The sequence below is a fragment of the Labeo rohita genome, chromosome 24, assembly GCF_022985175.1.
Source record: "Labeo rohita strain BAU-BD-2019 chromosome 24, IGBB_LRoh.1.0, whole genome shotgun sequence".
Lineage (NCBI taxonomy): Eukaryota > Metazoa > Chordata > Actinopteri > Cypriniformes > Cyprinidae > Labeo > Labeo rohita.
Window position 1 is genome coordinate 5,412,847 of NC_066892.1, and position 11,701 is coordinate 5,424,547.

Below are 11,701 nucleotides of genomic sequence, written 5' to 3' on the forward strand. Positions count from 1 at the left end.
CAGGAAGCAGAAAAGTCTTCTTTAAAAAATCTTATTGTTCAAAAACTTTTGATATAGTGTATATCTAAGTACCTTGGTATTACTACCTGATACTGCCACTTACCTTGTTTAATTTTTTAAAAGGGACTGAATTATTGCTAGCTATATGCATACAATAGACCAACCTTAAAGAATACTGTGATAGTACTGTAGTTCATGTCCAGAAAGCTGTGGTTTTACCACAATATCACATCCAAGGATTATGTACGTAATGAAGACATTTACTCAAACTCTGCTGTTTACTCTGATATTGTATTGTTTGTATATACTCACATTTGGCAGAAAAGCAATTGCATTAAGCGAGTGATTAATGCAGCTGTGATTGACACCGACTGCAAATGTCCCTGGGTTTATTAAGCGACGCCTGACTGAAATTAACCCTAATTTCTCCTAATCTTAATTTGTAATCTGTCATTGGCTCCTGCTCCCGGGTTTCCATGCCGATGCTCCGCCTCTACGATTGCTCCGGTGTTGCCATGGCAACAGAGGGTCAGGCAGCCTGGCCGGCCGCCGCCGGAGCGTGTCATCAATCCTCTGCGTTTACTTTTGAGTGACGGCAAAGAGATTAAATGTTTATGCCCTCTTGGCACCAGCTGGCCCTCTGAAATCTAAATTAGAGATTAGAATCATAACCATGGATTCCTGAAGACCCAAACCGGGGCTGCGTTTCAAAAGCATCATGAAAAGCCTCACCTCTGCTGGCGACAGTAAGACTCGCTACCTTATTGTAATTTTCTTTTTAGCCTTTGCAGCAGAAACGAAGAGCTGAAAACATCTATTTTGCACGGCTTTCTGCCAAACGTCTGAACGAGCAGGAAACTTTGCTAAGGGGTTTTTCTGTCCTATCTTGACATGTTCAGACATGCCCTTTCTGGCTCCAATGCAATTATCTCCCACTTTAAAAGCTTCAGTAAATGCACTTGAAAAAGCAGTTAAATTCAGTTCTTTTCAATTAAACAACCATTTTTAGCTTTGCTTCTACAAGCATTATTGCTCATATTTTACAGTTGTGATTGTGGAAGAACTAAAACTGATTTTCAGACAGTTGCAACCTGTTTTGCATACAATCATTACTCGCATTTTCTTCAGTAAATGGACCACAAAACCAGTCAAAAGGGTCAATTTTTGGAAACTGAGATTTATCCATCATCTCAATGCATCTGAAATAAGCTTTGTTTGAATAGGACAATATTTGGCTGAGATACAACTATTTGAAAATCTAGAATCTGAGGGTGCAAAAAAAAACAAAAAAAACAAATCAAAATATTGAGAAAATCACCTTTGAAGTTGTCCAAATGTGGTTCTTAGCAATGCATATTACTAATCAAAAATTAACATGATCTTTATTTAGTATCTTAATCATTTTTGGCATAAAAGAAAAATCGATAATTTTGACCCATACAATGTGTTGTTGGCTATTGCTACAAATAAACCCATAGTACTTATGACTGGTTTTGGGGTCACATTTTGCATAGGATGTTTTTATGCCTGTACCTTGGCTGGTTTAAGCCTGTCATGAATGTGTAAATATGACACTAAAACCGCCAGTAGGTGTCATAATGAGTGATTCATTGAGTCATTTGTTCAAATGATTCATTCAGAATGGGTGATTCTTTTAGAAACGAAGCAGGTGACTGTCTTTATGAATGGATCATTGAGTCACTGACTCAAATGATTCATTCGAACATAGATTCATTCAGGAAAACTGGCAAAACAGAAAAACCATTAAAGGAGAAGTTCACTTCCAGAACAAAAATTTACAGATAATTTACTCAACGCCCTTTACATAAAAAGGTAAAAAGCGATGTAGGATGATTTTGAAGTTGAAGGAGAAAACAAGATGGGAGTTTTTCAACATACCCTGACTGTATTGACCCGGATTACACAGACTACGCATGTGCATCGCAGAGACGAGACAAGATGAGCATTTGAGGTTAAAAAGTATATAAATTGTCAATTTGTGTTTGTTGCTCCACACGGCTCCAGAGGGTTAATAAAGGCCTTCTGAAGCGAATCAATGCATTTGTGTAAGAAAAATATAAATTTTTAAAACTTTCTGCTGTCGTTTGTGCAAAAGCGCAGAGGAGAGATCAAAACAAAACAGCAGTTGCAAATTAGAAGTATAAAACAAGGATTAGTAAAGAAAAATGTTGGAGGATTTTGATATAAGCCAAGAGGAGACTGGTTTTCCTTTGCTGTAGACAAAACTTGGTTCTTGAGAGACTAGCATATTCTCACCAGAGCTTACAGAGGCATGTGGAGTACTTTTTATGATGGATGGATGCACTTTATTGGACTTCAAAATCTCAACACCCATTCACTGCCATTATAAAACTTAGAAGAGACGAATACAATTGGAGTTATGTTAAAAAATGTCCTGGCTCTTTCAAGCTCTATAATGGAAGTGAATGGGTGTTGAGATTTTGAGGTGCAATAAAGTGCATCCATCCATCATAAAAAGTGCTCCACACGGCTGACCTAGAATGACCTAGTATGTCTTGAGGGGGAGTAAATCAGGTGGTAATTTTAATTTTTGGGTAAACTGTATCAAACAAAACTCATACAAAGATATTTTTGTTCTTGTAACTTGAATTATAGAGTCATGTGCAAAGTGAGATTTTCAAAGCATGTTGTTAAAATGACAGTTAAGATGTTATCGTAGACAATAAATATAGCACACACCCCTATTTTGCATATTTATTATGCTTGCAGGTGTATTCACATTGGCCAATATGACCATATTGTTCACTTCTGTTAGAGCAGAAACTGTGCTGAAATTGTACAATTTTATTGTGCTTTTAGGCTCGAGGGAAGCATTAAGGGAATAAAAATAGCTAGTATGGACACAGGTGAACTAATTAAAAGTAATGGCTTTATGGATAATATCCCTCAGTCGATATGAGGTCGCTGGCTGAAATCTCCATGTAAAGTCATGTTGTGTTTCATTCAGCTGTTATTAACATCCTCCAGTGCTTCATCGGTGCCCTCGGTGAACCTCTTAATGCCAATTTACTCTAGGGGTCGCTGAACTTGAAAGTAAGGATTTGCCATGTGGCACGAACCTCAGCAGGTTTCGGTTATACACTGTGCAACAGGCATTCAATCATTATATTTACCCAATGAAAACCCTCCTAGGAGGTGCAAAGAGGTGTCAAAGCTCCATCATGCATTTTCCAGAATGAAGTGGAGCTAAAGTAAAGGGAGGTTTTGCACCGAATGAACTCAACTTAATGCTGCATACTTTTTTAGTGAAATAGTATGCATTATGCTGCATTGTCACATTTCTCATCACGTTGCATGTGAGGGGTGTCCAGCTCTAACTGCTCTGCGTTTTTAATCTAGTGATTTTGTGTAATACCTTTTATCTTTCATTTGTGGCAGTCAGATCAAAAAATGAATCAAAACATGTTTTAAAATAGTCACTCTAATCACTTCATGTTTATTCATCACACTGGAAATGGAAAGTCAAGTCAGGTTCATTGCATTGTTCATTTCATTATATTTTGCACTGTATAGTCCTCTCATGAACAATATTCACATAATTAAAGCAGTTTAAATTGTTTTGTTGTTTATTGCTTTAATAATGATTATTTATTAGAAATATATTTATTCATTATTTTAAATAAATATACACTACCGTACAAAAGTTTGGGGTCAGTAAGACTTGTAATAGTCTTTAAAGAAGTCTCTTATGCTCATCAAGGCTGCATTTATTTGATTAAAAATATAGAAAAAAAACAGTAATATTGCAAAATGTTTTTACAATATAAAATAATGTTTTTTATTTTTACATACTTTAAAATAGAATTTATTCCTGTGATCAGCTGTTACTCCAGTCTTAAGTTTCACATGATCCTTCAGAAATCATTCTAATATGCGGATTCATTATTAGAATGATCAGTGTTGTATAATATCAACAGTTGTGCTGCCAAATATTTTTTTGGAAACTGTGATTTTTTTTATTTTTTAATTTTTTTTTTTCAGGATTCTTTCATGAATAACAAGTTTAAAAAGTACAGTGTTTATTCAAAATATAAATATTTTATAACAATGTAAATTATTTATTATTAACTTTTAATAAACTTTTAATTATTAACTTAATACATCCTTGGTGAATAAAAGTATTAATTTCTTAAAAAAAAAAAGAAAAAAGAAACAACAAAAATGTACTGACCCCAAACTTTTGAACGGTAGTGTATATTAAGAATGCACAAACACACAAATTATTTATTTAATATTCAAGTTTTTTTTCTTTCTTTTAAAAATAGTTTTTATATATTAATAATTTGTTTCAAATTTATTTATATTATGGCTTTTATGCTTTGTTGCAATTAATCATGATTAATCGATTTGACAGCCCTAATTTATATAAATAGAAATTATGCTAATTATTACTATTATTTATTATAGTTTCAATATTAAATATAATTCATATGTTTATTTATATTATTTATAAATAAAATAAAATATTACATAACTTTAACTTTGGTTGCGATTAATCACAGTTAATCGATTTTGACAGCTCTAATTTTATTAATTACAGTAAATATATTAAATATATTAATTATATATGTGTGTGTATATATATATATATATATATTCCTATTTATGTTTAATTTATATTATATATCAATATAGATTACATAAATTTCTTAAACTTTTATTTTAGTTGTGATTAATCACGATTAATCGATTTGATAGCCCTAATTTATATAAATATATACATTATACTTACTATTTCAGCTATTTATTATTGTTTTAATATTATATATAACTCATATTTATCTTTAATTTTGTATTATATATAAATATATATTACATACATATATTACATACATTTCGTAATTCATTACGATTACGTTTGTTAACTTTGTTACGTTTAATCACGATTAATCAATTTGACAGCCCTAATTTATATAAACAAAAATTGTGCTTTTTTTCAATATTATATGTAATTCATATTTACATTTAATTTATATTATATCTAAATATATCTTACATATATTTCTTAAACTTTTATTTTGGTTGTGATAAATCACAATTAATTGATTTGGCAGTCCTAATTTGTATAAATAGAAATTCTTAATTATTGTTTCGATATTATATTTAATACACATATATATATATATATATATATATATATATATATTATTTATAATATTTATACATTTGTTTTGGTTGCAATTAATAATGATTAGTCTATTTAACTTCCCTAAGTTTAGAAATTCTGCTAATTATTACTATTATTTAGTATTGTTTCAATATTACATATAATTTATATTTATGTTTAAATTATATATAAATATATATTACATTTATTTCTTAAAATTTTATTTTGGTTGGGAGTAATCATGATTAATTGATATATAATAATTTATTATTATATATATATATATATATAATTTATTATGTACTTAATTATATAATATATTTATATTCTTATGTATTTTTCCGTTTAAAGTAAATTTTTAGAAATAATTATTTTTAATTTAAATATTATTAATATGTTTTTAAATACATATTTCTATTTTATTTTTTTTTTTTTAAAATCACATTATAATTCCGTCAGCTAACATTGTTGCATACTTTCTGTACCAAACCTCTGTAACATTCTGTGCCTTTCAGCGGCTCCTTATTTAAATTCCTAACACTTTCAGGTGAAGTTCACCCAAATCGAGCCCTTTTCTCTCCAAGCTGTTCATATATTCTACACAGTGCCTTGCCTTTTTAACCCGTCGTAATCTACAAAGATCTCACCCTTCCTCTTTTGTCCTCCTAGAAGATTACTGTAAGGCAAGTTTCATTCGTCTCCACAAACTTTCCTACTATAAAAAAGTGCAATTTAATTTGGGGGAATCTTAGTGGCATCAAAGTTCCATCAGCTTTCAGTGCCAGCGGCTGCAAGGAAGAAAAAAAAAACCCCACATCTGTTGAGAAGGGAATAAATGAAGGGTGAAAAAATCAAAGTCTCAGACTCTCGTCTCGCTGCTGGTGTCGAAATAACTCGGATTTCGGATAAGGCTTGCCTAATTTCATTTGTTGGCTGATATTTCTTTTTTATCAGTTGCTCTACTCGGTGTTAACAGAGATTCCCATGTTTTCATGTGCTGTATAATGAAGCAGGAGCAATGGGCGGCACTCTGCCGGGTTTAATCATTAGTCATGTTTAGACATGCAAGAACGTTCATCCTAAACACTCATTTACACGCTCACTAACTCATTGGCTCTTTCTGTCTCTTTCTCCATCCTTGTCCAACACTTCACCACTGCCAGAAGGTATGCGTAAGCTAAAAATTGGAAATGTCTGTGTGTTCAGATTGACTGGGCTGGAGGGAGTTCCTCAGGGGTGTATCTTCAGTTCCTTAATCTTGATGCCGTTGACGTCAGCGGCACACTGCCTGCTGGTAAATGAGTTTTCAGAGGGCCATGTTGTAGAAACAGTATAATTAATGTTATTCTGTGTTGTTCTTGCAGGAGGGAGGTTTAAAAAGGAGATTGTGGTGGATGGACAGAGTTATCTCTTGCTGATCAGGGATGAAGGCGGCCCGCCAGAACTGCAGGTAAGCCACGAGTTAAATATGAAAGAAGCAGAGTTATTATAGTTAGCCAAAACTAAAATTAAAACCATAAAAATGAAATGCATAAAACTGTTACCTGAAATAAAATAAATATTAATTGAAATAAAATATTACTTATATAAATCTTTTTTTTTTCAAAGAATGAGATAAGATTACATTTATTTGAAATTGATTTTTTTATGCAGCCTTGTTGAATGTGTTCATTTCTTTCACAATAAAAACGTATTTTATTAACATATTAATAAATATACAAAATGCACAAAAATACTAAAACTTTAACAAAAATTGCAATGAAAAATATAAATGTTAAATGGAATAAAAATCTTAAAATAAAATAAACATTAACTGAAATAAAATATTACATATATAAAACTTTATTTCAGCTAGATGACAAGGCAACATTTCTCATTTTAATCTAGTTTAACTTGATGTATTAAAATAACTAAAACTAAAAACTGTATAGACCTATTAAAAAAACTTCTGAAAATAACAAGAACACAAAAAATGTACAAAATAAAAGATGATTTAAATAAAAAGATGATTTATATAACACTGGAAGGCGTTGTTTATATGCTATTATAGTAATAAATCATGTTTTGATTGCAACATTTATTTTTATATTTTTAAATTTTAATTTGAGTAATTTTATTATGTACTATTTTTATTTATTTTTATTTACATTTTTAGCTATTTACCTGATATTTAAAAAAAAAAAAAACTGAAATAAATATTAAAAACTGTATAGATATATTTAAAAAAATCTCCTGAAAAAATGACAAACACAAAACAAAATTACTACAACTTTAGCTAATATTAAAATAAACAAAATGTACAAAATAAAAAAATATTAATAACAAGTATAATAGTATCTCAGTGTTACACTGTTTTCCAGTGTTATTTTAGCATTATTTATATGCTATTATAGTGTTTATTCATATTTTGATAGCAACATTTATTTTTAGATTTACATTTTTAATTTTCATTTTAATTAGTAATTTTATTGTGCTATTGTCATTTTGATGTATTTTTATTTAAAGTTTTGTTTAGCTTCTATTTAGCTGATGTTTTAAAATAATTAAAACTGAAATAAATATTAATAAAAACTGTATAGACATACAAAAAACTCCTGAAAATGACAAAAACACAAAACAAAATTACTAGAACTTTAACTAATATTAAAATAAAAACAAAAACTATACAAAATAAAAATAATTCAAAATATTAATAAAACTATAATCATATTTCACTGATACTAAAATAACACTGGAAAACAGTGTTATTTTAGCATTGTTTATATGCTTATTATTCATATTTTGATAGCATTTATTTTTATATTTTTATTTTAATTTACTTTTAGTAATTTTATTATATACTATTGTCTTTTTTATATATAAGATATTTATTAAGCTTCTATTTAGCAGATGTATTAAAATAACTTTTTAATACTTTTTAATTAAAATTTATAAAAACAGTATATACGTATTAAAAACTTACGAAAATGACAAAATTACTAACTTTAATATTAAAATGAAAACAAAAAAATGACCAAATAAAAACTGATTCAAAATAATAATAAAAACTGTAATAGTATCTCACTGATCCTAAAATGGAAAACATGATTTATATGCAATCATTAATTCATTTTTTGAAAAAAACGTTTATTTTTATATTTTCTAATTTCCATTTTAATGTACTTTTAGTAATTTTATTGTGTGCTATAGTCATTTTTATTTAAAGGGTTTATTTTAATTTTTATAGTTTTAGTTAACAGTTCTAGTTATTTAATTATAAAACTTTATTGACAACTATGATACAATATATAATAAAATATAAGTTCTAGGAAAAGTTTGTTAAAAAAAATATTAAAATTAATTTATTTTAGTGTGACATGAAAGGAGATATTGTGAAGAATGTTCATGCTGCTCTATTCCTTATATAGTGACCAGTGGCTTTTGAGGTCCAAAAAAGGGTGAAAAAGCACCATAAATGTTGTCAATATGACTTGTATTATAGAGAAGGACCGATTTTAAAATTAAAATAGGATAGGCTGATGACAATGGTTATTCATTTTCAGATTTGCTAAAGATTACATTTAATGGTGCTATTAAATCATTAGTTAAATGATTAACCTAAAAAGAGTGCTTAAATGACAGCAAAGGAACATGCACACTGATCATTGTCTGCTTTCACTGTATAAAAAAGAGCGTGAATATTTTTGAAAACTTCATCTCCTTTTGTGCTCTACGAAGACCGTAAGTCGTTTTGGGTGAGTTTTTCTTCTAAGGACATTTTCCGGTCACGTAAGGACGTCTAACTGTAGCTTTTGAGGATAAAAGCTGTTTACATACTGCCATGTAAAGTACTAGTAATACCCCAAACACCTTAATTATCTTGTTCAATTTGCAGCTCCAGGGCCGCTTGCTGACGCGGCGCTACAATAATTGATGATATCTGAGAAAGTGCGATTTTTCGCAAGCTGAGAAAAGCAGAGAACTGTCCAAATAGCTGCTAAAATATTCCACAAATGTGTCACCCAGTCTTCGTTCCCCCGGCAGAGAGCGGGACGCGGGGCCGTGTCGAGATGAACCGCTGTACTTGCCTCGTGGGGCCCATTTCAGGGTGGCCCTATTTTCACATTTTGCTGCGGCTCAGTGTAATTATAGCGTGATGGTTCTCACGGCAGCTTTCAGCCGTGCTGAGCGGGGATGAGGACTCGCTTCCTGTGTTGTGGGAACTGGGATTTCGAGGGAAACTTTTCTGCCAGTGTAGCTCCTGGTGGAATAGCGGCGATAATTATTCTCTGTTAGTCTGTGTTCCGTTTAGCTGGTTTTATGGTAATGCGTAATTGATTAGAATGCAAATTACCACAAGAATTTGTAATGCGGCCCTTCAAATTTCAAGCAGACGTCAACGAGTGTGTCTCAGGGCTCCGAAACAATTCCGAATTACTGGTCGCCTAATTTATCTGTGATTAGAGTTATTCTCCTGCAGGTAATGGAAAAACAAAAAGAGGAAAAACTCACACGTGGGATTTAGTAAAGTACTAAAATCACTTAAAATTACTGAAACGTACCTTCCTACACTACAAAATATCACTGGCATATAACATGATTCATCTGCTCGGTAGCTATTATCATGCTTATTATCTTAACTGAAACGGAAATTAAAACAATTAAAATAAAAGAAATAAATAAATTCAATAAAATAAATTAAATAAACATTAACTGAAATCAAGTAAGTTATGTTTGCAAAATATATTTCTCATTTTAACCAAAAATATTAAAAAACAAATAATAACTAACAAAATTAAAACTAAATTTTATAAAAAATAATAAATAACAAAATGCACAAAAATACTAAAACTTTAACAGAAATTACAATGACAAATATACCAATTAAATGGAATTAAAATTAAATGGAAAATATAAAAATAAAACCAAATTCAAATATTAACAAAAGCTATAATAGTATACAAAAATAATACTACTAAAAAAACTACTAAAGGTACTAAAGTTGATACTAAAATAATAAAATAAAAAAACTAAGAATTAAAAAAAAAAACTGTGTATAGATGCACACTACTGTTCAAAAGCATTTATTTATGAAATAAGTGTTTTATTTATTTAAAAATATTTTTTATGCAACCTTGTTGAATAAAAGTATTAATTTATTTCACATTACAAAATGTACTGACCAAAATTTTAACATATTAATAAATGTATAAATCCACAAAAATACTAACATTTTAACAAAATTATAGTGAGAAATATAAAAATTAAGTAGAATAAAAATTTCTCACAGTAAAAATAGTCAATACATTCTGAAAAAAAAATCTGATACAAAAATAATACTAAGATACAAAATTTGATACTAAAATAATAAAATAAAAAACTAATAAAATTTAAAAACTGTATACATGCACAATACAGTTGAAAAGTTTTGTTTTGTTTTGTTTTATTTATAAAATAAGTCTCTTGTTTTTAGATTTTTTTAATGCAACCTTGTTGAATAAGTGTTTATTTCTTTCACAATAAAAAAAAATGTACTCACCCAAATTTTATCAACATAATAATAAATATATAAATGCACAAAAATACTAAAATTATAACAAAAATTACAATGAAAAATATAAAAATTAAATGGAAAATATTATAACAAAAACAAATTTAAATACAATAAAAACATCTAACATCCCAAATATATAAATACACAAAAATGCTAAAAATGTAAAAAAAAAAAATTACAATGAAAAATATAAAAAAATGAAAAGGAATAACTATAATAGTATTCACAAGATATGAAAGTTGATACTAAATAATAAAATAAAAAACTAATAAAATATTAAAAACTGTACCGTTCAAATTTTTGTTTGTTTGTTTTGTTTTTTATTTATGAAATAAGTCTCTTGTTTTTAGATTTGTTTTAACGCAACCTTGTTGAATAAAAGTATTCTCTTTATTTTTACAATAAAAAAAACTACTGATCCAAATGTTATTAACACAATAATAAATATACAAAATGCACAAAAAATACTTTTAACGAAAATCACTATGAAAAATATTTTAAAAATACATGGAATAAAAAACTAATGGAAAACATAAAAATAAAAACAATAAATATTAACAAAAACATAATACTGAGATACTAAAGTCGATATTAAAATAAAAATAAAAAACTAAGAAATAATCAAATAAAGAAATCTGTGTTTGCATACACACTACAGTTCAAAAGTATTTTTATTTTATTTATGAAAGAAGTCTCTTCTATTTATTTAAAAGAGAGTTTTTAATTCAACCTTGAGTAAAAAATATTGATGTCTTTCAAAATGAAAAAATGTCATGTAAAAAAGCAAAATCTTCTAGCTAAATCAAAAGATGTTATTTAAAGTTGCTGGGATTGATCTTGTTTTTGTTGGCTTGTTTTAGTTTGCTGCCTGGGTGGACGCAGTGGTGTTCGTCTTCAGCTTGGAGGATGAGATCAGCTTCCAGACCGTTTATAACTACTTCCTGCGTCTTTCCAGCTACAGGAACACGGCAGAGGTTCCCATGGTGCTGGTGGGGACGCAGGGTGAGTCATAACACCAT

General features: G+C 28.9%; 1 protein-coding gene across 3 annotated transcripts in view; it reads left to right on the forward strand.

Annotated features, from left to right (window-relative positions):
• agap3 (ArfGAP with GTPase domain, ankyrin repeat and PH domain 3) overlaps positions 1-11,701 on the forward strand; it is a 214,151-nt gene that overhangs the window by 108,120 nt on the left and 94,330 nt on the right. For all 3 annotated transcript variants that reach the window (XM_051097602.1, XM_051097604.1, XM_051097601.1), the window contains exons 4-5: positions 6,514-6,599; positions 11,543-11,684. In XM_051097602.1, the coding sequence (XP_050953559.1) occupies positions 6,514-6,599; positions 11,543-11,684 (228 nt within the window). The remainder of the gene's footprint in view (positions 1-6,513; positions 6,600-11,542; positions 11,685-11,701) is intronic.